The sequence below is a fragment of the Narcine bancroftii genome, chromosome 3 (assembly GCF_036971445.1).
Source record: "Narcine bancroftii isolate sNarBan1 chromosome 3, sNarBan1.hap1, whole genome shotgun sequence".
In the NCBI taxonomy this organism is placed as follows: Eukaryota; Metazoa; Chordata; class Chondrichthyes; order Torpediniformes; family Narcinidae; genus Narcine; species Narcine bancroftii.
The window spans coordinates 267,921,140-267,946,559 of record NC_091471.1 but is presented as its reverse complement, the minus strand read 5'-3'; the positions used below and the strand labels follow the sequence as shown (position 1 = coordinate 267,946,559).

General features: G+C 44.5%; 2 protein-coding genes across 4 annotated transcripts in view; one reads left to right on the top strand and one right to left on the bottom strand.

The window, feature by feature from the left end:
- Window positions 1-341: 341 nt before the first annotated feature.
- micos13 (mitochondrial contact site and cristae organizing system subunit 13) lies at window positions 342-6,059 on the bottom strand. The gene is made up of 4 exons (XM_069928071.1): window positions 5,859-6,059; window positions 2,364-2,520; window positions 1,513-1,564; window positions 342-552 (listed from the first exon to the last, which is right to left on the bottom strand). The coding sequence occupies exons 1-4, from the start codon at window positions 5,885-5,887 to the stop codon at window positions 446-448; spliced, it is 345 nt and encodes a 114-aa protein (XP_069784172.1). The 5' UTR covers window positions 5,888-6,059; the 3' UTR covers window positions 342-445.
- The window catches only part of LOC138758734 (hydroxysteroid 11-beta-dehydrogenase 1-like protein), a 40,503-nt gene continuing 21,125 nt past the window's right edge, over window positions 6,043-25,420 (top strand). Inside the window, exon 1 of one of the 3 annotated variants that reach the window (XM_069928070.1) lies at window positions 6,043-6,061. Coding sequence is in view for 1 of the 3 variants with exons in the window: in XM_069928068.1 (XP_069784169.1) it covers window positions 11,168-11,249 (82 nt within the window). In the remaining 2 variants the exon portion in view is untranslated. Of the gene's footprint in view, window positions 6,062-6,095; window positions 6,160-11,060; window positions 11,250-25,420 lie in introns of those variants that run through there. The other 2 variants (XM_069928069.1, XM_069928068.1) reach the window with 2 other exon arrangements.

Here is a 25,420-nt window from a genome sequence, read left to right as displayed (position 1 = left end):
AACATTGGTAGAAGGCATAATGGTGGACTCCAGTTACTTCCACCTCCGAAAGGTCATATCCCTGTCTGCCAAAATTCAATTTTATCATCTGAAACCTTTGAATCCCATTCATGAAGGACCATAGTATTAACCTACAGGAAGCGCATCAACACATTTGGTCTTGCGTAATTGGAAATTTTAGGAGCTAGGATAGCAAAATAAAAATCAAAATTTATCCTTCCCCATCACTTTGAAAACAACTAAAATTCACATTGACCAAGGTTTACAATAGATAAAAAGGTAATTTTCTCTTGTTTTCTCCTGTAATAAACTCCATCTTCTTTACTGACTCAGTCATGGGGCTCAAGGAAACCAAAAATCAAATATACTTTATTACCATCATATAATATTTACATTTTGTTACAATCAAATCATAAACAAAGTGTCAAGATAATGATGGCAGTTTTCACACTGTGCTGCTTGTCATCTTCTTCATGTACTGCCATCCCTTCTCCGTGTATTCACTGAATTTTGTTGGTGCAGATGACAGGAAAGATACAGTCATTTCAATGCCTGAAAATCATTCAAATAAAAGCTAGTTCAGTCTGTGATTACCTCCAGAACAAACTGCAATCTCGTTTGATTAATACATAGTAAAACTCCTGGTATCCAGCACCTATGGGGAATGGTAGATGCCGGATAAGTGAATTTTCCAGTTGCTTGAGATTGTGTACTGCGTGATTGGCGAACTAACAGTAAGATTCGCCAATTTTAAACTTGTTTTTTTTTACCTACGAGTACACAATCCTTTATCCGGAACCCTTGGGGGACAGTGTGTTCCGAATTTCGGATTTTTCCAGATTTCGGAAAGCCGGATTTAAGCCCACCCGAACTGTGCTGCTGTATCCACCCCCACCCCCTTTCAGTCACACTGCTGTTCTCCAACCCCCCAGTCCCTGTCCCACGCTGCCCCGCCCAACCCACGCTGCTGGTCAACCCCCCTCGCCCGCCCAACTCGCGCTGCCGTTCTCCCCCACCCAACTCACCCGCCTGACTCGCGCTGGCGATTCCCTTCCCCCCCCCCTCGCCTGCCCAACTCGCACTGCCAGACCCTCCCACCTCAGCCACCCGACTCGCGCTGCCATCTCTCTCCCCACTTGCCGGATTTTGGAGCTTTCCGGATTTTAGATGTCCGGATAAAGGATTTTGTGCCTGTATTTATTTTCCGCAATTTTTTTGTTGGTTGCTTTAATTCTGGTTAATAGGAACTCTTAGGATTCCCAATGATAAACATGGGCTCCTAGGAAAGGGGATGAACAGAGTGATTAAATTCAGCACAGGGCCAGAACAGCAGGAGGCTAGATATCTCAGGACATTTCAAGCCTAGAAGCAATTCGATGATCATGGAGGGATTGGACAGCAAAGGTGAGAACATAAAAGTTATGCTGGAGGCAGGACAAGAGTCACACCAGAAGAGGAGTTCAACATTTTGCCTTCAATAGTGAATCAAAGTCGATTTATGGACTTTTTTACCTGTATTCCAGTATTCAGATATGGGGACATTTAGTTTGGGAAGATCTGGTAGCTGAAAAAAGAATACAAAGCATTAGACAGTATTCTTTATTCCACAGCTAGCTTCAGAAAATCTTTGATGCAAAATAATTCCTGCACAGTAAGCAAGTCCTGGTTCCAGTCAGTAAAAGGATTTGACCACATAACACTTGTCCAAATTTAGAGTGCAATATGAAAGCCTTCACTCCCTGAAGAGCCAAATCAGCAGATACATTAAACTGAGATGCTGTACATTCTATTGAACGCATGACAGTGGACAATCCTTTAACCAACATCCTTGGAAGATTACGTGGTCATTATTGGCTTGACCTTAATGGAAAAACTTGCTTTGAGCAACAGGGGTACAGTAGCCGCATGGTTAAAATGATAGCATAGGATCCAGGGACCTGTTCTATTGATTCACTGACACAAGTTTGATTCCCAAATTAACAACTGGGAAGTTTAAAGTAATGAAACAAATCTGGAATGTAGTCATGTTTCAGTCACTAAAGGGTTTTACCTTGAAAACCCATCAGGTTCACTCCAGTCCTTCACCAAGGGAAATTTGGAGTCCTCCCTCAGTGCGTCTCATCTGGGACTCTGTACCCTCTTCAATGTACTTGCCTTTTGCCTCTTGGCCTTCCTAAAAATATCCCCAAGTTCAAAGAAAATCACGAAGGGCAAAAAATGTTGGCTTAGACAGTGGTATCCATATCCCCACAACAAATATAAACAAAAGAGCACCTATGCTGGGGCTTGAATCCGTAAAATTGCTACCCCCTCAGCCAAGGAGGGGCAGAGAACAAGTCATTTCCTCCACTCGTGTACTGTACCTTCACTCCAAAATACTTTGACCACTCATCCACAGCCTTTGGCACTGCAATCGAGACCTTGTTCAATACCTGGCAACTTTGCTCGCCATTTGCCAATAAACCTTGGTCATAAGCAAGGTAGATACTACCTCCAATTATCCCAGTCTTTGTAATGAACCTTGAAAACAAAACCATTAGAAACAAATAATAGTTTAGTTTCATTTCATCCAACAAATTCAAAGATAGTTAAATTACCGTAAAACAGTGTACATGAAAAGGTGGGTAATGATAAATGTAGGATAGTTATTTGTGCAGGAGCGGAGAAACTCCTCTGGAATTACTGCTATATTTTTCTTCATTCAAGAGGGCAGCCGTCTCATCTGAGAATGCAGCTGCTGTCTCATCTCCCACTGTCTTGCACTGGAATATCCATCTGGATTTTTGTACTTGGGTTTCTGCAGTATTAAGACATTGCCTCTTGACCTTCCTACAAAAATCCCCAAGTTCAAAGAAAATCACGAAGGGCAAAAAATGTTGGCTTAGTGTTGTCCATACCCCACAACAAATATAAACAAATCAGCAACAAAAGATTCAGCCCATGAAGCCTGCCCCACCAATCATGAGCTGATCCATTTTCCCACAACTCCAACCTTCTCCACAAATTTTTGATGCCCTGGCTAATCAAAAACCTGTCAATCTCAGACTTAAATATACCCAATGACTTGGCCTCCACAACTTCCTGTGGGAAACAATTCCAGATTCCTCCACATATCTGTTCTAAGCAGACGCCCTTCAATCCCAAAGTTGTTCCCTCTTGCCCAAGAAACTCTCCCACCATGGGAAAAACCTTCCTACATCTACTCTGTCCATGCCTTTCAAGATTCAAAATGTTCAATAAGATCCCTCCTCATTTTCCTAAATAAGCCAAACGCTGTCAATAAACAGTGTAATGCTGTGAATTATATCTTCGTGCCAACTTTGTCTCAATTTTTGCATAGTAATCATTACCCATATGAATACAAAGAGAAACAAGTCACAAGATTAAATGATACAGGAGTAGAGGTAGGCTAATCAGCCCATCGAGTCTGCTCTGCCATTCTATCACAAGCTGATCCGTTCCCCCCCACTCAGCCCCATTCTCCCCGTAACCCTTGATATCCTGACTAATCAAACACCTGTCAATCTCTGCCCAAAGTACACCCAATGACCTCGCTTCCACAGCTGCCTGTGGCAAGAAGTTCCACAGATTCACAAGCCGAGTCAAGAAATCTTTACATCTCTTTTCCTGAAGCAGTTCCCTCTTGTCCTCAGCTCCCCTACCATGGGAAACTACCACATCAACTCTGTCCAAGCCTTTCCACATTTGAAATGTTTAAATGTTCTATGAGGTCCCGGTTCCCCCCCCCCCCACATCCTTACATCCTTCTGTACTCCAACAAGTACAATCCAAGAGCCGACAAATGTTCCTCTTAAGCATTCCTGTTTAAGCTATTTTGGTGATGGATGGGCCAAGATACTGGGAAAATTGAAACAATGCAGGAAATCTTCAGCAGCCTGTGGTCAAAAAGAACATTTTAGAAAGCAATTTCCTCCTTTCGCCTATATATTGTTGGAGGGATTCTATATATTCACTTGACTAGACTATTACAGCCTGGTTGGATGCCTTGCCAGAGAGATAGTGCCTCTGACAAAGCAGAATTTGACACTACATTGAATGGCACCCTCTGGTCAACAGCTCATTAAAGGGACATTCAAATACCCAGTCTACTGATCTCATCAGGCAGCCCAGAACCAGCAAGTGAGTGTTGATTCCTGGTAACCCCTGGAATCTCCTGAGATGGCCCACCTCCAAATAAACACCCAAACTAATGCAAAAACATAAAAGTGCATTCTTGAATCCATGCATTTTTCCCCCACACATTTAACCAAGCAGTTTGTGGCATCATATTATTAAAATGCATAAATTCCAAATTGAGCATCAATTTAATGTGACTGACTGGGAGGGGGGGTGACTGACTGGGAGGGGGGGTGACTGACTGGGAGGGGGGGTGACTGACTGGGAGGGGGGGTGACTGACTGGGAGGGGGGGTGACTGACTGGGAGGGGGGGTGACTGACTGGGAGGGGGGGTGACTGACTGGGAGGGGGGGTGACTGACTGGGAGGGGGGGGTGACTGACTGGGAGGGGGGGTGACTGACTGGGAGGGGGGGTGACTGACTGGGAGGGGGGGTGACTGACTGGGAGGGGGGGTGACTGACTGGGAGGGGGGGTGACTGACTGGGAGGGGGGGTGACTGACTGGGAGGGGGGGTGACTGACTGGGAGGGGGGGTGACTGACTGGGAGGGGGGGTGACTGACTGGGAGGGGGGGTGACTGACTGGGAGGGGGGGTGACTGACTGGGAGGGGGGGTGACTGACTGGGAGGGGGGGTGACTGACTGGGAGGGGGGGTGACTGACTGGGAGGGGGGGTGACTGACTGGGAGGGGGGGTGACTGACTGGGAGGGGGGGTGACTGACTGGGAGGGGGGGTGACTGACTGGGAGGGGGGGGTGACTGACTGGGAGGGGGGGTGACTGACTGGGAGGGGGGGTGACTGACTGGGAGGGGGGGTGACTGACTGGGAGGGGGGGTGACTGACTGGGAGGGGGGGTGACTGACTGGGAGGGGGGGTGACTGACTGGGAGGGGGGGTGACTGACTGGGAGGGGGGGTGACTGACTGGGAGGGGGGGTGACTGACTGGGAGGGGGGGTGACTGACTGGGAGGGGGGGTGACTGACTGGGAGGGGGGGTGACTGACTGGGAGGGGGGGTGACTGACTGGGAGGGGGGGTGACTGACTGGGAGGGGGGGTGACTGACTGGGAGGGGGGTGACTGACTGGGAGGGGGGGTGACTGACTGGGAGGGGGGGTGACTGACTGGGAGGGGGGGTGACTGACTGGGAGGGGGGGTGACTGACTGGGAGGGGGGGTGACTGACTGGGAGGGGGGGTGACTGACTGGGGGACCTGACTGACGGCAGGGAACTGTGGGCCGGGGGCAGCGACTGTCGGCTGGTGGTGGGGTGCGGGGGGGGGGGGGGGGGAGATTTACCTATAGTTCCCCTGAATACGTGGCACATCACTTATCACGTCACCATGGGGGGCAGGATCCCCCTTAAATCGCTGGGTTGGTGATTTAATGGGTTGATCCCCCTGCAGTTTGAAAGGTGTTTCCAGCGCCTTTGCTCCAGTAATCACACCCAGATCCCAGAAGGGCTGCAGTTTAAACGGGCCTGTTGTCAAACTAGACTGCACCCCTGCCCCAACCCCTCTCTTACTGCAATGCTGCAGGTCGGGAGAGGAGCAAGCCATGAAACACCGGGGGTGCAGGTCCAAGGTCACCTACACTATTCCGAGGGCGAGCCGCAGCCCTCGCCCCAGGCCCTCACTTGGAGGCGCGCACAGGAGAAGGTCGTCCACCTGCACCCCCAGCGAGAAACCCTCGCGTCCCGTCTCCCGGCCATGAGCCAACCTCACCTGCCAGCCGCCAGCACCCGGGTCGCCATGAGCAGGCGCAGAAGAAGCGGCTCCCAGATGCCCCGGCGTCACCTTTCACCCTTCCGCGCTGACGTCATTCCGAGTGGGTCGGCAACCGCACAAGTTGAGTGCCCAGTGCCCTTGCTGTCTCCAATTGCGTTCGGGCGAGCGCGGCTGGACGTGCTCGTCCCTTCGTTTCTGTTGTAAGCCTCCATGTTTCGTGCTGGCAGACGCGACGCCAGGACCTAGTGCGCGTGCGCCGATGTGGAGGTTCCCTGTCTGCTTGGCGTTGGGAATTTCAGTGAGCGCAACAATGTCAAATAATCGGCAAACGTCCAGTAATAAATCGCGGGAACCTGTGGGCCCGTGGAGGGCGCCGCCGTCTGGTGGCCTTTCTAAAGGAGGACATGACATCATAGGTTACCATGCACATACACATATACATACATATCTTCTTTGGCTTGGCTTCGCGGACGAAGATTTATGGAGGGGGTAAAAGTCCACGTCAGCTGCAGGCTCGTTTGTGGCTGACAAGTCCGATGCGGGACAGGCAGACACGATTGCAGCGGTTGCAAGGGAAAATTGGTGGGTTGGGGTTGGGTGTTGGGTTTTTCCTCCTTTGTCTTTTGTCAGTGAGGTGGGCTCTGCGGTCTTCTTCAAAGGAGGTTGCTGCCCGCCAAACTGTGAGGCGCCAAGATGCACGGTTTGAGGCGATATCAGCCCACTGGCGGTGGTCAATGTGGCAGGCACCAAGAGATTACTTTAGGCAGTCCTTGTACCTTTTCTTTGGTGCACCTCTGTCACGGTGGCCAGTGGAGAGCTCGCCATATAACACGATCTTGGGAAGGCGATGGTCCTCCATTCTGGAGACGTGACCCATCCAGCGCAGCTGGATCTTCAGCAGCGTGGACTCGATGCTGTCGACCTCTGCCATCTCGAGTACTTCGACGTTAGGGATGTAAGCGCTCCAATGGATGTTGAGGATGGAGTGGAGACAACGCTGGTGGAAGCGTTCTAGGAGCCGTAGGTGGTGCCGGTAGAGGACCCATGATTCGGAGCCGAACAGGAGTGTGGGTATGACAACGGCTCTGTATACGCTTATCTTTGTGAGGTTACATATAGCTCACATATATATCACACCCACACATATGTCACACAAATATATTGCACACACATATATCACACCCACACACATATCACACACACATATATCACACATATATCTCCAGAATGGAGGACCATCGCCTTCCCAAGATCGTGTATGGCGAGCTCTCCACTGGCCACCGTGACAGAGGTGGACCAAAGAAAAGGTACAAGGACTGCCTAAAGAAATCTCTTGGTGCCTGCCACATTGACCACCGCCAGTGGGCTGATATCGCCTCAAACCGTGCATCTTGGCGCCTCACAGTTCGGCGGGCAGCAACCTCCTTTGAAGAAGACCGCAGAGCCCACCTCACTGACAAAAGGCAAAGGAGGAAAAACCCAACACCCAACCCCAACCAACCAATTTTCCCTTGCAACCGCTGCAACTGTGTCCGCATCGGACTTGTCAGCCACAAACGAGCCTGCAGCTTACGTGAACATTACCCCTCCATAAATCTTCGTGTTTGCATTTATTGTTTTAAGCAATACAGTTTAAATTTTATACTTTTTAAAACAGTATGTAGTAACCTATGACCATGTCCTCCTTTTGGAATGACCACCCTTCTCTTCTCCACCTCACATCACCTGCCTTTGCCACCCCAATCTCTCCTATTTTTTGTTCAGATGCCTACTGACATTCTCCCATGCCTTAATGAAGGGATCTAGTCCGAAATGTGGATATATATTTTTACCTTTACTACATAAAGGATATTGATTTGCTGAGTGTCTCCAGCATTTTGTTTTTAAAATGTACAGTTTTTCTCGTGGGGGTGTGAGCAGTGGAAGGAAGACAGCCCCCACGTTGAGGGTCATTAATGAGTGTTATCATTCAAATTCAGCGCGCCCCTATAAAGGCAGCATGAGCTCAGTCACCTGGTGCATTGTGACATCATAATCGCTGCCCAGGGTGTGCACTGGAAGGGATGGTGGAATCAGAGAGAAACCTCTGACGACGCAATTTCCCCATGGCTGCCCCACCATGTGGCAATACAAGCGGGGCCGGTTCCCCATGAGGATATGCGCCGCCACACAAACCCCCCCCCAAGAACCGGCTACGCGTCCTGTCACTTTGGCGGCCGGCCCCGGCGCTTGGGCGCGGCCGTCTGCTCCGGCTGTGATAAGTCCAAATGGGCCGTCTTCTGGCAGTCCACCGTAAAAAGTTCCTCTCTCCCCCTCAACGTCCAGGGTGAAGGTTCCGCCGGACCAGTGCGACCATACGAAGGGCCATACAAAGTCTTGCACCGGTCTGGCGGAACCTTCACCCTGGACGTTGGGGGGAGAGAGGAACCTTTTACAGTGGACCGCCTGAAAGCGGCCGATCTGGACTTATCACAGCCGGTGCAGACAGCCGCGCCCAAGCGCCGGGGCCGGCTGCCAAAGCGACAGGGCACGTAGCCGGTTCTGGGGGGGGGGCGGTTGTGTGGCGGTGCATAACCTGATGGTGAACCGGCCCCACTTGTATCGCCACGTGGCAGGGCAGCCATGGGGAAATGGCATTGCCACACACTCTCATTTTTTAAAAACATTTCCTTAACCTAAATCTCAATTGTTCAGAATAGGAAGAGATGACAAAAATGATACTATGGGTCAAGTCACCCACAACCTTCCATTTCTGAGATATATGGTGTTTGTGTTGACTATTTCCATGGTCTTTATCGCGTCTCTTGGATCCTACTGGTATCTCTGGCCTCGCATTTTGCTAAATAACCTGGTGTAGTGACTACTCCTGGCATCTCCAACCTTCCCCTGTCTTTCCATAATATCACTAGCCTCTCTGTCAGCTGCACCTGAAGTTTGGGTACGTAACCAGTACCCAACCCTGGCCCTCTCTTACTGTTTCTCCTGGTCCTTGTTTCCTTTCATAGAATCATAGCCTTTCTGCCATAACAGGTGGTTTGGGGGTTAAGTGGTTCCTTAGAGCTATGGAATGTCTTTGTTCCTGGATCCTACGGGGACAGCAAGGTTTTAAGGAGGTCGAATGTTTTGCTGCCCATTATACTGAGGAAGAGGGCACGTTTGTGGTTTACTGGACCTTCCACAATATTGTGGGCTATGCATTAGTGGTCAAACCATTCTACATAGTTATCCCAACTTTTTTCTACTTTGTTGAGTTCCCCGAAATTTCCCTCCGTCATCTTGGTGCACGTTCACCTTGATCTTTTGGCAGGAATTTGTTGGGGTAGTTAGGTAGTTGTTTTCTACCGTTCTTCTGTTATTTTCCTTCTCACGGGTGATACATGGAGTATGTGTAGGGTTCATTTCGTTCCTTATCAACATTGTTGTGTATGCAATCACACAATTAAGACTTGAAGACATGATACTTTCTTATCCTTTGCTTCTATTAGACTAACCTGGCTACTGAAACACAGGGTTATATATATGGAAGGGTGACATCATGACATGGGTGTTAAGACAGATTAAGTTGTGTTTGTATTGTATATGGATATGTTTTTGGGAGATAAATTGGGGAAGGTTTTTTAGTGTGGGTCACATACAAACACTTTAAAACAGATCTTATTTGAATTACTGGAACTCTGCTCATGCTAGACATATCGGAGCCAAGAACCTTTGCAAAAGCCTTGCAGAGTGCCCAAGAGACTGTTGTTTACAAAAAGGCAACAGATGAAAGAACTTGTCAGAGTCGCAGACTGTCTGGAGTGGAACTTGCTGTTCTAGGAGGTTCATGTAGTTTTACAAGCAGAGAGAGTCAAACAGGTTTTTCTCTGAGAGAGAGAGAGGGAATTCATTTCTGCAGTTTTACAGTCATCAGCAACAGCCGGGACTAGAACAGGACAAGCTGGCAAGCTTGTGGAAAACCCCATTTTGGAAGACGGGTTGTGAGTGCTGAATTCAGCCTGGTAAAAGCCCTTGTGGTTCATCCAAGAGGAGAAGACTAGCTGTCTAATGTTTCACTTAAAATAAGAGAAACAAAAAGGAACTCTGTGGTGACATGTAAGAAAGAGGTTATCATCTGGAGAATCGTGAGGGGGCAAGTTTCTTCGGCAAGACACTAAAGTGGCTGATTAAAAAGGAATCAGTTGTGGGTGTCCAGCAAACAACAAATCTCTCTCTGAAAACCATCAGGAACCTTCATGAGTGGTAAGCATTTACCTTTCAAGCACCAAAGGTGAACTTTCTAAATGTTAAATTCTGTGCACAGTAAACCTGGAGGAATGAGAAGTGAGATTGGACTGTGAACCAAGGAACTTTTCTGAACTTACACACACATTACATACACGTGCGCTTCGAATTAGAAGGGAGTTAAATTAGGTTAGTTAAGTCAATAGTGATAAGTTAAAGTGTGATTCTGTTTTCATGTTTAAAGATAATTAAAAGCAACTTTTGTTTAAGTACCATTTGTGTTGGTGAATATCTCTTGCTGCTGGGTTTTAGGGTCCTCTGGACTCGTAACAGCATCATGATGTAAAGCAGAGGGCAGACTTATACGCAACAGGATTAGTGGATTGATTGGCCACATGGGTGTGTTTGGTTGGTGTGGGCTCCTGGTATGGATGGCCATGTTACCATGTTATATCTTTAAATCAAAATATTATAAATATTTTATAAATTATAAATATGGCAGCTTGTTCTCTTAGTATTATTTTATATTAAGAGATGGCTTCTGTGAATTGATGAATCATATTTTTCACCACTGACCTTTCACACATTCATAAACGAAGCATAGCACACAGATCTCTTTGTTTGGTAAACTTTCTGGTTACGTCTCGCTATCAATAAAGCATATGCTCCTACTAGTTCCATGTTCAAATGCTGCCAGTGTGGCTTCCTGTTTTTAAATCTTTCCGAGATACTGCATCTTGACATCTTTGCTGTTCTCCAACCTTACAGCTGGGCAAAATATTATAATTCTCTAAATTTCATTTGATAATACAGCATTGATAACATGTAAACCCTTCAGCATTTGCTTAGATGACGTAAAAACAAATAATGTGAGTTTTCATGGTATTTGCATTGATAAGACCTCTTCCCTTCAGAGTTGGTATTAAAATCTGGCCAGGACCGCCCAAAGAATTCAGATCAAATTACATAAGGCAAGGTTGCATTCATTTCCAACCCATTCTTGCCTTGCCCAGACTGCTTCCTCCCTCTGTTGCTCAACATTTGCAGCTTTTGTTGTTTCTCAACAATTTGATGAAACTTTGGAAATGCCAAGACTGACGAAAATTATTCTTTTAGCAATTTCTGTGGGAATTTTGTCAGTGCTATGGAGAGATACTTTTGATTCTAGTAAGGATCTTCAATGTTCTTTTGAATATTTATATTTAAAAACTCTTGTTCTTAAACAGATATATGAAGAAATTACTCATATTCAGTTTTTATATGTTACCATATCATTCATTTTGTTGATTGTTGATAAATTATCTTTATTTCAGTTTTTTATTGGGTTCGTGAATATACATTGCTTGATATAAAACCTTCTTATGTAACCAGAAAGTTTACCAAAGGAAGAGATCTGTGTGCTTTGCTTCATTTTTGAATGTGTGAAAGGTCAGTGGTGAAAAGTATGATTCATCAATTCACAGAAGCCATCTCTTAATATAAAACAATAGTAAGAGAACAAGCTGCCAGAGGAAAGTATATTTATAATATTTTGATTTAAATGTATTTTGTGAGGTGTGATGATATTTGGTAGCATTCTTGCATCTTTTTGGTTGAGATGCTAATTGAGGGTCCTTGTAATTTGCACTTTTTTACTGTTTATATTTATTGCATTTCTATAATATCCCATGAATCAATGATGTTGAGATATTATCTCCAAGTACAGCAGTTTCTGTATTGAATGTGCTGCCAGGCAGGGTAAGCTCAGACTTCGATAATCTTATGAAAGGAAAGGATTATTCTTCCATAGAAACATAGAAGATAGGAGCAGGAGTAGGTCATTCGACCCTTCAAGCCTGCTCACCATTCAAAGAGATCATGACTGATCTTAAAGTTCAGTCCCCCGTCCCCGCCTTCTCTCCGTAACCCCTAATTCCCTTATACTGAAGAAATATATCTAATTCCCTCTTAAATATATTCAACGAACCTGCCTTTACTGCTCACTGTGGCAATGAATTCCACAGATTCACCACCCTCTGGGTAAAGAAATTCCTCCTCATCTCGGTTCTAAATGGTTTGCCTATTATCCTCGAAGCATGGCCGCAGGTTCTGGACTCCCCCACCATTGGAAACATCCCTTCTGCATCCATTCTGTCCAGTCCTGCCAGAATTTTATATGTCTCTATGAGATCCCCTCTCAATCTTCTAAACTCCAGGGAGTACAATCCCAATTTGCGCAATCTTTCCTCATAAGTCATTCCTGCCATTCCAGGTATCAGCCTGGTGAATCGCCTCTGCACTCCCTCCATTGCAAGAGCATCCTTCCTTAGATAAGGTGACCAAAACTGCACACAATACTCCAGGTGGGGTCTCACCAAGGCCCTGTACAGCTGCAGTAAGGTATCCTTGTTCCTATACTCAAACCCTCTTGATATGAAGGCCATCATACCATTTGCCTTTTTAACCGCCTGCTGTACCTGCATGCTCTCCTTCAGAGACTGGTGTACAAAAACCCCCAGGTCTCTCTGCACTTCCCCATCTCTTAATCTATTGCCATTCAAATAGTAATCTGCCCTCCGGTTTGTATTACCAAAGTGGATAACCTCACATTTATCCACATTGTAGTGCATTTGCCATGTATCTGCCCAGTCCCTCAATTTATCCAAATCACACTGGAGCTTCCTGACCCCCTCTTCCGTGCACACAACCCCTCCTAGCTTAGTGTCATCTGCAAATTTGGAGATATTACATCCAATCCCCTCATCCAGATCATTAATGTAAATTGTGAACAGCTGGGGTCCCAGTACAGATCCCTGTGGCACCCCACTGGTCACCGCCTGCCACTCAGAAAACGAGCCATTTATCCCAACTCTCTGTCTTCTACCTGCCAGCCAGTTCTCAATCCACATCAATACTTTGCCCCCAAGTCCATGAGCCTTGATTTTGGAAGCCAGTCGTTTATGTGGGACCTTATCGAAGGCCTTTTGGAAGTCCAGGTACACCACATCCACTGGCTCTCCCCCATCTATTTTACCTGTCACCATCTCAAAGAATTCCAATAGATTTGTCAAGCACGATTTACCTTTTGTAAATCCATGTTGACTCCGTCCGATCCCTTCTCTGCTAGTCATATGCTCCGCTATTGCATCCTTAAAAATGGATTCCATCATTTTGCCCACTACTGATGTAAGGCTCACCGGCTTATAATTCCCCACTTTTTCTCTACCCCCCTTTTTAAATAGTGGGGTAATATTAGCTACCCTCCAATCCATGGGTACTGATCCTGAGTCTATCGAGTTCTGGAAAATAATTCTTAAAGCATCTGCTATCGGAATGGCCACTTCCTTAAGTACTCTAGCATGTAGATTATCAGGCCCTTGGGATTTATCTGCCTTCAATCCCATCAATTTCCCCAAGACCATGTCCTTAGAGATACTGATTTCTTTCAGTTCCTCCCTTGCATTAGTCTCTATGTTTCCCAACATCCTTGGGAGGTTATTTGTATCCTCTCTTGTAAAAACAGAACTAAAGTAAGAATTTAATTGGTCTGCCATTTCCTTATTCCCCATTATATATTCCCCTGATTCTGACTGCAAGGGACCTACTCTGGATTTCACCAATCTTTTCCTCTTGACATATTTATAAAAGCTTTTGCAGTCGGTTTTTATATTTGCCGCAAGCTTACTTTCGTAATTTATTTTTGCTCTCTTGATTAATCCCTTTGTCCTCCTTTGGTGCACCTTGAACTGCTCCCAGTCTTTGGTTGTGGTACTTTTTTTGGCCAATTGATATGCTCTCTCTTTGGACCTAATGCTGTCTCTAATTTCCCTTGTTATCCACGGTTGAGTCACCTTTTTTGGTTTATTTTTATGCCAAACCGGTATAAACGATTTTTGCAATTTCTCCATTAGATCTGTGAATGCTCTCCATTGTCTATCCACAGTCAACTCCCCCATAAACACCACCCAATCAATCTTACTCAACTCCCGTCTCATACCATCATAATTCCCTTTATTTAAATTCAGGACCTTAGTCTCGGTTTTAATTTCATCACTCTCCATGTCGAGTGAGAATTCGATCATATTGTGATCGCTCCTACCCAAAGGGCCTCGCACAACAAGATTGCTGATTAGCCCCTTATCATTGCATAATACCCAATCTAAAATGCCTGCTCCCGAGTTGGTTCCTCGACATATTGGTCTAGATAACCGTCCCGTAAACATTCAAGGAATTCCTCCTCCTCAGTATTTTTACTAATTTGGCTAGTCCAATCTATATGTAAATTAAAGTCTCCCATGATGACAGCTGTTCCCTTATTGCACGCTTTTCTAATTTCTCTTTTAATGCCTTCCCTCACCTCTACACTACTATTTGGAGGCCTATATACCATCCCCACTAACGTTTTCTGCCCCTTGCTATTCCTCAGTTCTATCCATATAGATTCCGCATCTTCCGAGTTGATATCCTTTCTGTCAATCGTGTCGGTCCCTTCTCTCACCATCAATACTACCCCACCCCCTTTTCTTTCTTGCCGATCCCTCCTAAATATCGTATACCCCGGGATGTTCCCAGGCTTGCCCACCCTGCAGCCATGTTTCTGTAATCCCAATCAAATCATATTTGTTTATCTCAATTTCCACAACTAATTCATCTACCTTGTTCCGAATGCTTCTTGCATTAAGATATAAAGCCTTCAGATTTGCTTTTTTCACCCTCTTTGCTCTTTCTGATTTTTTACTTTTGCTGCCTAACCTAACTTTTCCTGTTTTATCTTTTCTGTCCTTTGCCCTATCATACAGCTTCCCACCCCCCTGCCAAATTAGTTTAAACCGCACCCGACGGCTGTACCAAACCTAGCTGCCAATATATTGACCCCTTTTGGGTTTAGGTGTAACCCATCCTTCTTGTAGAGGTCATGCCTTCCCCAAAAGAGATCCCAATGATCCAAGAAGCCAAAACCCTGTCCTTTACACCAGCCCCTCAGCCACACATTCATTTTTCTTAACCTTCCATTTTTGTCCTCAGTTGCACTTGGCACAGGTAGCAAACCAGAGATCACCACCCTGGCTGTCCTATTTCTTAGTTTTTGTCCTAGCTCTCTGTAATCTTTTTTCAGTACTTCCTCCTTCTTTTTATCTATGTCATTGGTACCCACATGTACCAAGACATCATGCTGTTTGCCTTCCCCTTTTAGAATACCCTGGACCCGCTTTGAGATATCCCGCACCCTTGCACCAGGGAGGCAGCACACCATGCGGGCATACCTATCTGGCTCACAGAATCTCCTGTCTGTATTTCTGACAATGGAGAGAACATATGCATCATGGGTGGCCAAACCTTTTTTGGTTGTAGGCCTATAAAACGTGTTGAAAGAAACAAAGGCTTGTTGATCCAAACCAAGGCTTTTATTAACTAGAAGACTGGAGGGTATCACATGTAGGTCGACCAGTCCAGAATGACTTGGTCTGGCTAGGAGCAATCCTTTAAGACCTGCAAGTAGGCGTGGCTATGCTCTCAGCCAATCACAGTCATCCCACACTACAATCTATACATATACACATTGGTGATAGAATCTGTACTATCACAAGGCCACATATAGAAAAATATAAGGAGTCATGAACCAAACAATATTTTGCCTGGCAGTTTTCAACTACCGTATATTTCGGTGTATAAGTGAGTCGTGAAACCAAAAATAATTTTCAAAAAATGGGGGTCAACTTGTACACCAGATATATTTTTGAGACCTTAAATTCAGCTCCTAATCCAATCCATGCTGATACAGTGTATAAGTCAAGCCTTGAAACACCAATTCAGCGTATGTTGATCCTTGAAAACATTAAAAAAACCTGACTGTGACAGATTTTCATTGAGATTTTTATTGAAAGCCACAACACAATTAGCATCCTTCAAAATCCTTGTCTGAAAATAACACAATTAGAACCCTTCAGGATTCCTCTCGCTGTCATTGTCTGAAGCAAAGATGGCAGCGACACATCCATACTCTCACTGTTTAAACAGTCATCATATGGGACCCAGTCTGTGTCTGATGAGGCAGTTTCAGCTTCGTCATCCCACAATAAATCATCTACCATGCCATCAATTGCACAAGATGCCGCACTTTTTAAATGATTTTATCACAGTCTCATCTTTAACTTTGTCCCATGCCTTGAACTCGAAGTATTGCACATCAAGTATTGCAGCACGTACTGACCCTCCTTTTGTAAATGACTTTTCTGCACTCGCCATCCATGGATTCCATTCCCTGTGCTTGTGGTCTTTGAATGGCTTGTTCAAGCAGACATCAAGAGGTTGCAATATAGACATTAACTCACCTGGGATAACCACCATGTAAGTATTATGTAGTGCTAATTTACTTTTAGTGTTCTCGGTTAATGGCTATGAAACATATCCCAGACCAGCAAACTCCATTCTTTGCTTAAACTGCCTGGCCCCCTGTTCCACACATTGTCTATCCATAGTTTTACACCATTTTCATCCATCCATCCTTTTTTCATGAAAATGTACAAAAATGTTAATTTTTGGTTTAATTTTACATTTGAAGATTACCATGGGTCTTAACTTTGTTCTGTCGGTCATGCACAATAACACCATGGTAAACCTGGTCCTTTCGTGGCCTGGACTTCTGGTTTGCACATTTTAAACATCTTTCCATTCCACTGTTCTATTGCCTATCGTGTCAAAAATCATGGGGGGGTTTCATCCATGTTTCCGATATTTGCCAATGCAAACTGGTGTTTCTGCCAGTTATGTATAATAAACTGGTGAAAACTTACAACTTTAGGACCAAGATCTTTTGATAGTTTCTGTACAATTTTTGCTTTTTGGCGTAATACCAGATTTTTTCTGTTCATGAAATGATGACACCAGCCGACTGTAGCCTCAAAATGATCACTGAGGTCTGGGTGCCAGTGTTTTTATTTTATTTCGGGTGACTATGTAGTTAATAATCTTGCCTCTGTTCTGTTCTGCAATGTGATTTTCCAACTCTGGCCAACGAGTGATTTCCTTTTCTCGAAGAACATTTCCTTTTTGTTTTTTTTCTTAAAGTCTCTTCTTTTTTTCCCTCCAATCTCTTACTAACTTCTCATCTACATCACATTTTCAAGCAGCAGCTCAGTTGTTGGTTTTCTTAGCCATTTCTGTCACTTTCAAATTAAAGCTCACTTCATATTTTTGTCACGTGCTGCGACATGTTGACGGACTCTCCATGATAACAACGACCTCCAGCCAACACCCAGCAGATCAATCCATGTGGTCATCTCAAGCATTGAGAATTTTGGAGCTTGACATATGCTGGTCAACAGGGCACCTCTAGCAGCCAGAAAATTGGAGTTGACTTGCATGCCAGATAACACAGAACAAATCTGATTATCCAAAATGGTGGGGACTAGACTTGTTTTGGATAAAAAGTTTTTTTGGAGAACTGGTCATCACTTGTAACAGTGTTTAAACAACAAACAAACAAAAAGGTACAGCTTTTTAAGCATTAAAATAATGTGTAGTTCTGACCAAAAATATGCTGGCCACTGCTGATCACCAACACCTCCCCACTGTGGCCCTGCTTGTGCTGGGAGCCTGAGAGTCCCACTCCTACCTGGGAGCTTGAGGTTCCCACTGTTGCCAGGATCTTGAGGTCCATTACTGCCACCATTGGGAGCCCAAGGTACCCTGCTCCCACCGCTGCGAGCCCAACGTCCCCAGTCATTTTGGCTTCAAAAAAATTTTGGATAAATGAGGATTTCTGATTTGTTTCAGATATCCTCATTTATCCACAAAAAAATTTTAAATTCCAGATAAATGAGGTTTTCAGAGAATCTGATTTTGGATAATTGGAGTTGTACTGTACCATAAAATCCTTAAAATGAGGCTGAAAAAAGGGAGGGGGTCGACTTATTCGCCAAAATATACATTAGTTACACTGGAAGAAAAACTGTGTTTTTAGGCCAGAAAACCTCGGTGCAATCAAAAATTCATTTTCTATCAAAATAACCATATGACCCTCATGAACAGTTTAACATTTGACATTACAGTAGTTTATTGATGTTCTCTCATATTACAGTAGGCATTTCTGTATCTGCTGTTCTTTAATTTAAATGAATGCAATAAAATTCTTTAAATTTCTCATTCAAAAACCAGTGCCAAATAAAGAGCTGGGTGCAAAATAAGAACAGGAAAAAAGATCAAGAAAGGGGCAAGGCCGTCTCCAACTTTCTTCCACAATTCTCAATTCATGGCCCAAACATCCACCTTAATGATTATAATGCAATGTGTAGATAGGCTATTAAAGATAGGCAATTAAAATTAACAGATTCTTTGTAAATCAAACAAACATACTTCCCCTTGACTTGTGAAAAAGTATTCATTTTCCCACCATGATTGAAATTTTCACAGTATTGCAAAAAAAGGTGGCATTTCAGTAGTATAATCTGGTCTTTTTGTGGTGCTGTATTTATGACTAGAATGGTAAGGGGAGGTTCAAGAGTCCTTTCCCATAAGATACTCTTTGTTTGACTTGTTTGTTTAGCCTACTTATCCAATTGAGACCGCATCCATGAGGAAATTAATGGAAGGAGATTTACTATTGATAATGCCATTGAATCAAGGGAATGTTTTTGGACTCTGTCTTTGATGGGGAAGAAAGAGAAACTGAACATTGTTCAAACAATTCTTGTAATCAGGATGGTTGAACTTGGGAATGCTATTCAGCGAATTCCCAAAGTCATGTAAAAACATAAAGCTGGGAAACTCAACAGGTCAGAGTACTTTATTTAGCAAAGATAAATACTGTATACATAACCAACATTTCAGCCTTGAGCCCTTCATCAAGATATGAATGAAGGTCATATACCTTGATGAAGGGCTCAAGTCCAAAATGTTGGTTATGTATGTTTATCTTTGGTCTATAAAGTAGAAATCTCTTGGTGCCTGCCACATTGACCACCGCCAGTGGGCTGATATCGCCTCAAACCGTGCATCTTGGCGCCTCACAGTTTGGCGGGCAGCAACCTCCTTTGAAGAAGACCGCAGAGCCTACCTCACTGACAAAAGGCAAAGGAGGAAAAACCCAACACCCAACCCCAACCCACCAATTTTCCCCTGCAACCGCTGCAATCGTGTCTGCCTGTCCCGCATCGGACTTGTCAGCCACAAACGAGCCTGCAGCTGACGTGGACTTTTTACCCCCTCCATAAATCTTCGTCCGCGAAGCCAAGCCAAAGATAAAGTACACAAAGTATCATCAAGTCATTCCAAGATGACATGAAACAAGGATGCGTGTTGGCTCCAACGTTATTCAGCATCTTCTCTCTGCTATTGAAGCAGACCTTTATGATGCCAACTGAAGGCATCTACATGCACACCAGGTCTGAGGGGTGGCTGCTCAACCCTGCACTCCTGAAAGCAAGTACAAAGGTCCAAAAGATCTTACTCCATGACATGCTCTTTGCCGATGATGCTGCTATAACCTCGCACACCAAGCAGTAACTACAGACTCTCATGGACCAATTCTCTAAGCCATGCAAAGACTTTGGATTTACAATCAGCCCAAAGAAAACAAATGTCCTTGACCAGAACGTAATGGAGACATCAGTCATTACAATCGACAACTATGGTTTAGAAGCGGTCTACGAGTTCACAGACTTGGGGTCAACCATTAACGACACTCTCCCTCAATGCTGAAATCAATAGGCGTATTGGCAGAGCAGCATGGATCCTTGCTCAACTCTCCTTGCGGGTATGAGAGAATTAGAAACTCACTACAAAGACCAAGACTGCTGTATACAATGCCTGCGTTATCAGTACTTTCCTGTATGGTAGCGAAACTTGGACGATTTACTCCAAGCAGGAGAGGAAACTCAATAGTTTTCAGCCTTCGCCGCATCCTCGACATCACCTGGAGAGACAAAATCCCAAATTCTGAGGTCATCTCCCACACTGGACTTCCCACAATGTTCATGCTTTTAAGAGATCGGAGATTGGACTGGCTGGGCCACATGTGTTGCATGAAGGATAGTAGACTGCCAAATGACATCCTCTACAGAGAACTAGCAATAGGCAAGAGGAATATTAAAAGGCCCTGGCTTCGCTCCAAGGACCTCTGCAAGCACGATATGAAAGCCTTAAAAATCAACACAGACTGCTGGGAGGTACTCTTCATCAATACTTAGAGCAAGGCGAGAGAGTGATCTTGAGTCAGTTTGAGGAGCGGAGAGCACAGCAGACAGGGGACAACAATTCAACGATGCCCTACACGTGCAGCAACTGTGGCAGAGCCTGCCATTCCAGAATTAGCCTCAATTAGCCTCAATTGCCACAGTTGACGCTGCTCAACAAATCACCGACGACCAGAGGCGCAATATGGAGGCCACATACATGAAGTCCACTATTGGCTGTTTCCTCAGCTTTGTCTTTTTACTTCAGTTACGGTATCTGCAGACTTTCATGTTTTACTCCCAGATTGGTGTGCCAGAATTGGGATAATTAGCCTCAAAAACAAAGTAAAAACAGAATTTACCTTTAGACTTCATGAGTTTTTAAATTAACTTTAATTTAATCAGAGCTCCACAATGTTACACTCACTCAACTGCTGTTGACATCTAGGGCAATTACTCACTCTGCAGGTTTAAAGTTCCTTTGATTGTCACACAACAATACTTTAAAAATCTAGCATAACTTGTTTGCCGTAAGGCAGACAAAGATTCATCATAGGTGTTGCCTCTTACAGTTCAAGAGAAAGAAAATCCCTTTGGAGTCACTGAGTGTCAATGGACTGGATTCTCCTCCAGCACTCCAGCCTCTGCAGTCTCACAGACTCCTGTTTGATTCATTGGCAAACCAAGCTGCAGATCCAAACCTCCGACAGGATCAGGAAGCCTTCAGTGCCCAAGGCCCTTCAGGTGCCCTTCTTGCCCTCAGCACTTTCTTGAATCCTGGCTCTGATACATGATTCCCATGAATCAGTGTCCAACAGCCCATAGCTTGTGTGGGTCCCCCAACTGCAAGTCTCCCACAGCAGCTCTGTCAGGTCTGCCATTTTTTTTCACGTCCATAATCCAGGTCTTCTGTACATATTTTGAACAAGACTGCAACAGGTTCTGAAAATGAGTGGTTATGGTGAAATTTTAACTGGGTAGTAGTGAGTATGTGCCAGTTGGTAGAATCATCTACCCTTTGTACCACTCTGCAGATCATGGAGAGTAGAGTGATGGGGAAGTGAATGTCTATATTGAACTTGTAATGCTATTTATGGGTGGAACATTTCTGGGCAATTTTCAATATCGTTGGACAGCTGTCAGTGTTGTCGATGATTATGAGTATCCTGGCTCAAGGCAGTGCTAATTTTGGAGCATGTCTTCAGCACTACAGATAGCATGTTGTTCATTCCATAGGACATTTTGTTATATCCAGAGTAAATCATGTTATCTGTTTTAAGGGTGAAAATCTCAGAAGGCAGCTAAAATGGCCCATCCTGTCATGAGTTTTGGCTGATAATGGTTGCAAAATCTTCAGTGCTGTCACCTTTTGCATTCTATTATGGAGTCTCTTTCTCTCAAATAAGTTTAATTATGGACCATTTTGCATGGCTCTATTAATCAGACTTGGGATCTTGGGATTCCCAAGATCGTGTTATATGGCGAGGTACAAGGACTGCTTAAAGAAATCTCTTGGTGCCTGCCACATTGACCCCCGCCAGTGGGCTGATCTCGCCTCCAACCGTGCATCTTGGTGCCTCAAAGTTCGGCGGGCAGCAACCTCCTTTGAAGAAGACCGCAGAGCCCACCTCACTGACAAAATATAAAGGAGGAAAAACCCAACACCCAACCCCAACCCACCAATTTTCCCTTGCAACCGCTGCGACCGTGCCTGCCTGTCCTGCATCGGACTTGTCAGTCACCAACGAGCCTGCAGCAGACGTGGACATACCCCTCCATAAATCTTTGTCCACGAAGCCAAGCCAAAGAAAAGAAGATTTATCAGACTGCTGGGTTTTGATCTGAGCTGTAGGTGCTGACCGGTTTATGCTGTTCCACATTATATATGTCTATGTGAAAGATCTGCTCTGCAGAGATATTAATGTGTTGCAGAAGTGAATTGAAAAATGGCAAAAGTGAGGCAATACATTTTGGGGATACAACTGAGACTAGGGCATATATCATAAATAGTGGTTCTTAGAGGTATTGAGGCACAGGAAGACCTTGGAGTACATTGGCAGATCCTTGAAGGCGGCAGCATTGCTAGGTAATATGTTGAGGAAGGATATGGGATACTGAGCTTCATTTGTTGGAGCAGTGAATATGGAAATAGAGAGACTAGAGTGCTGTATGCAGTTCTGGTCACGCCACCACAGGAAAGATGTGGCAGCACTACAGAAAGGACGAAGGAACTTCACCAGGGTGTTGCCTGGAATTAAACAATTCAGATATGTAGAGAGAATAAGGGGGCTAAGTGGAGCAGGTTAAGGGGGGACATGATTGAGGTGTATGTGAGGAGAATAGATAGGGTTGAAGGAATTTTTTTCCCTTATCAGTGATACACAAAACTAGTGAACAGGAGGGGGTATGAAGGAGACCTTCTTTATCTATAACTTTATCTGCACCCTCTCCTAAGCCTCCACATCCTTCCCATAGTGCGGAGACCAGAACTGCACAAATGCAACAAATATAGCCTAACAAAAGCTCAATAGAACTGCAGCATGATTCCTCACATTTATTCTCCCTGTCCTGGCCAATGAAGACCAGCATGCCTCCTGCCATGTTTAGTATCCAATTGACTTGAGTTGAATGATGTAGCTTGTGTAAGAAATTGGGAACTGGATGAATAGAACCAAAATAGCACAAGATATTTTAAAATGTTAAGATGATTGCTGTATCACAAGCTCCTCTGCTGAAGATGTAATCTGTATATAACTCTCCACTAAAATACTTTGGATTTAAATTTGCCTTTACTGAGTGTCCAAGACATGAAAGAATCTACATACTTCTACTAGGGTAGCATGGGGTTGTAACAAAGATGCAGAGAGACTTTATGGGCACATAGATAATCTCAGCAAATGTACATAGATGTGACAGAGGCAATATAGTTGTACTGACAATAACCACACCAGCAGTGTGAATATAAGACAGCTTTAATAAACTAATATGTACACTAAGAGGTCTTGTCTCTCTGCAAGACGAACCTGGAAGACTAGACTGTAGCTCTGGGCTGCTTTATAGACAAGGTCACCGGGATGAACCCTGGTGACCTCGTGGTGTAATTACATGTCACCACAATAGTCTGAGAAAATGCAAAATCATCCAGTTGTTAAAAAAAAATAGAAAAACTATTTTTAAATGAGGCAATGCATAAAAGATTTGGAGAAACTCAGCAGGTCGCATTTGAAAAGTAATAGGCAGTCAACATTTTAGGCCTAGGCCTTCAAGCTCCCTCCCTCCTTATTTTCTTCCTCCCGATTCTGTTCAATCAGTTCTGTAACTCTCTTCCTTCTGACTCCTCTATTACGTTTTTGCGTTCTAAAGCCATAATCTCTTTATGTGTAGCTTCCATGAGCTGGGGGCTGCGTAAATAATTGTATAAGGCCCTTACTTCTAACTGGAGGGAATTTCTGTGGGTCAAACTCAATTTGATACCCAGACACTGTATGCCAGGGGTGTCAAACTCAAATTCACGGAGGGCCAAAATTAAAAACTTGGACTAAGTCGAGGGCCGAACTAAATATTTATTGAAAATTTTCAACAACATCTGCATGTTTTCTCTTCTTTCAACATATGTAATGTTAAACTTTTTCTTATTAAAATAAATGTTTAATAATAGTTTTGGATAAACTCTTTCCAGAAGCATTAACAAATGAGAAATAAAATATTCAATAAATAATATTTCTCTATAGAGGATTTGTCAAATGTTGCTAGTGTGCTGTCGAATAGTAAAATCTGAGGGCTATTGAGAATGTGGGAGAATAACATGATTCCTGAAACAATCCAATGGGTGACTGATTGTGGGCATGAACTCTAGCAGGGTTATTTGCCATGCCCTTTTTCCATTGGTACAGATATCCTTTGATTTACACACTTTTCAAGTTTTATGCCTAATGAGCTTGTATCCAGGTGCAGGACCATTTTTAACCAGGAATATATTTATCACTGTGACATGAAACTATTGGAAGATCGTTTTATCCTGAGATTAAAGTTCATAATACTTACTCAGGCCTGTGTGCGGGAGGGCGGGGTTTGCGGGCGATCGGGTTGAACAACGACAGTGCGGGGGCATCGGCTCTCGCTGCAGGGCGGCATCTCGGCAGATCAGCGGCCCTGTCACCGTGAGTCGCGGGTCGGCCTGCGGCAGAAAGGGGGAGTGGGCAACGGTCCTGGCGAGGTCAGGCCCGAGGCCTCCGGTTCCAGGCGCTGGCAAGCGGCCTTGGCTTCCCCTGACACCGGCCAGGCCCCGAAACCAGAGTCCACGGTGAGACCCTGCAACGTAAACAGAGGAGGTGGGGGCGATTAGCGGGCTGACGCCAATGCATTCTGGGATTTATAGTATTAGCTGTGCATGTGCTATACTGGCGTGGCGGCCAGCGGGCCACCTCTAATACATTTTTGAAATGATCTTGCGGGCCAAATATAATTATATCGTGGGCCAAATTTGGCCCGCGGGCCAGAGTTTGACATGTGTGCTGTATGCCGTACATTAGCATCAGTAGTAATATTACACCATTGGCTAAGGAACATTGTTAATCGACTGTCCACAATTTTATCATCATAATTAGAAAATTCACTCAGCCGTCTATAGGTGTGGCTCATTTTTTTGTCATGCTTGGTCAGCCTGGCTGTGCAATCTGGCTTGACCTCTGCAAAGAGCTTTAAGTGGAAAAATTCTGCTGCTGCTCTCTCTACAGAGGACAGTGCCGCCTGAGAGGGATATCCTCTATTAAAGATCCCGCGTACCTGCAATAGGGATGAAACATAGCCGTTGCTCTTGCCTGTGCTCTCGAACCTAACCACTCCAGCTCTGCCTCTGCTGCTCATTCAGGTCCTTCACCTGTTTACTCAGATCAGGATTAGCCAGTTTACACAAATGAGCATACAGAATATTTAGATCAGGCTTTATCAGCTCCTTCTGGAAGGCATTAAGTTCGTAAATGGCATGGGCGAAAGGATATCTTTTTCAGAAAGGATATCTTTTTCAATTCAGGATAAGGTGTCTTTTTATAGGTTAAAGTGGACTCCGTTTGTTAAATATATGCATTTAAGTTTGCTTTAAATATGTTTTTAAGTGTGATATTTTAGTATTGATAACTTTTTTTTTGTTAGTATCTTTACTTATTATGTTTTATCTTTTTTTTGTAA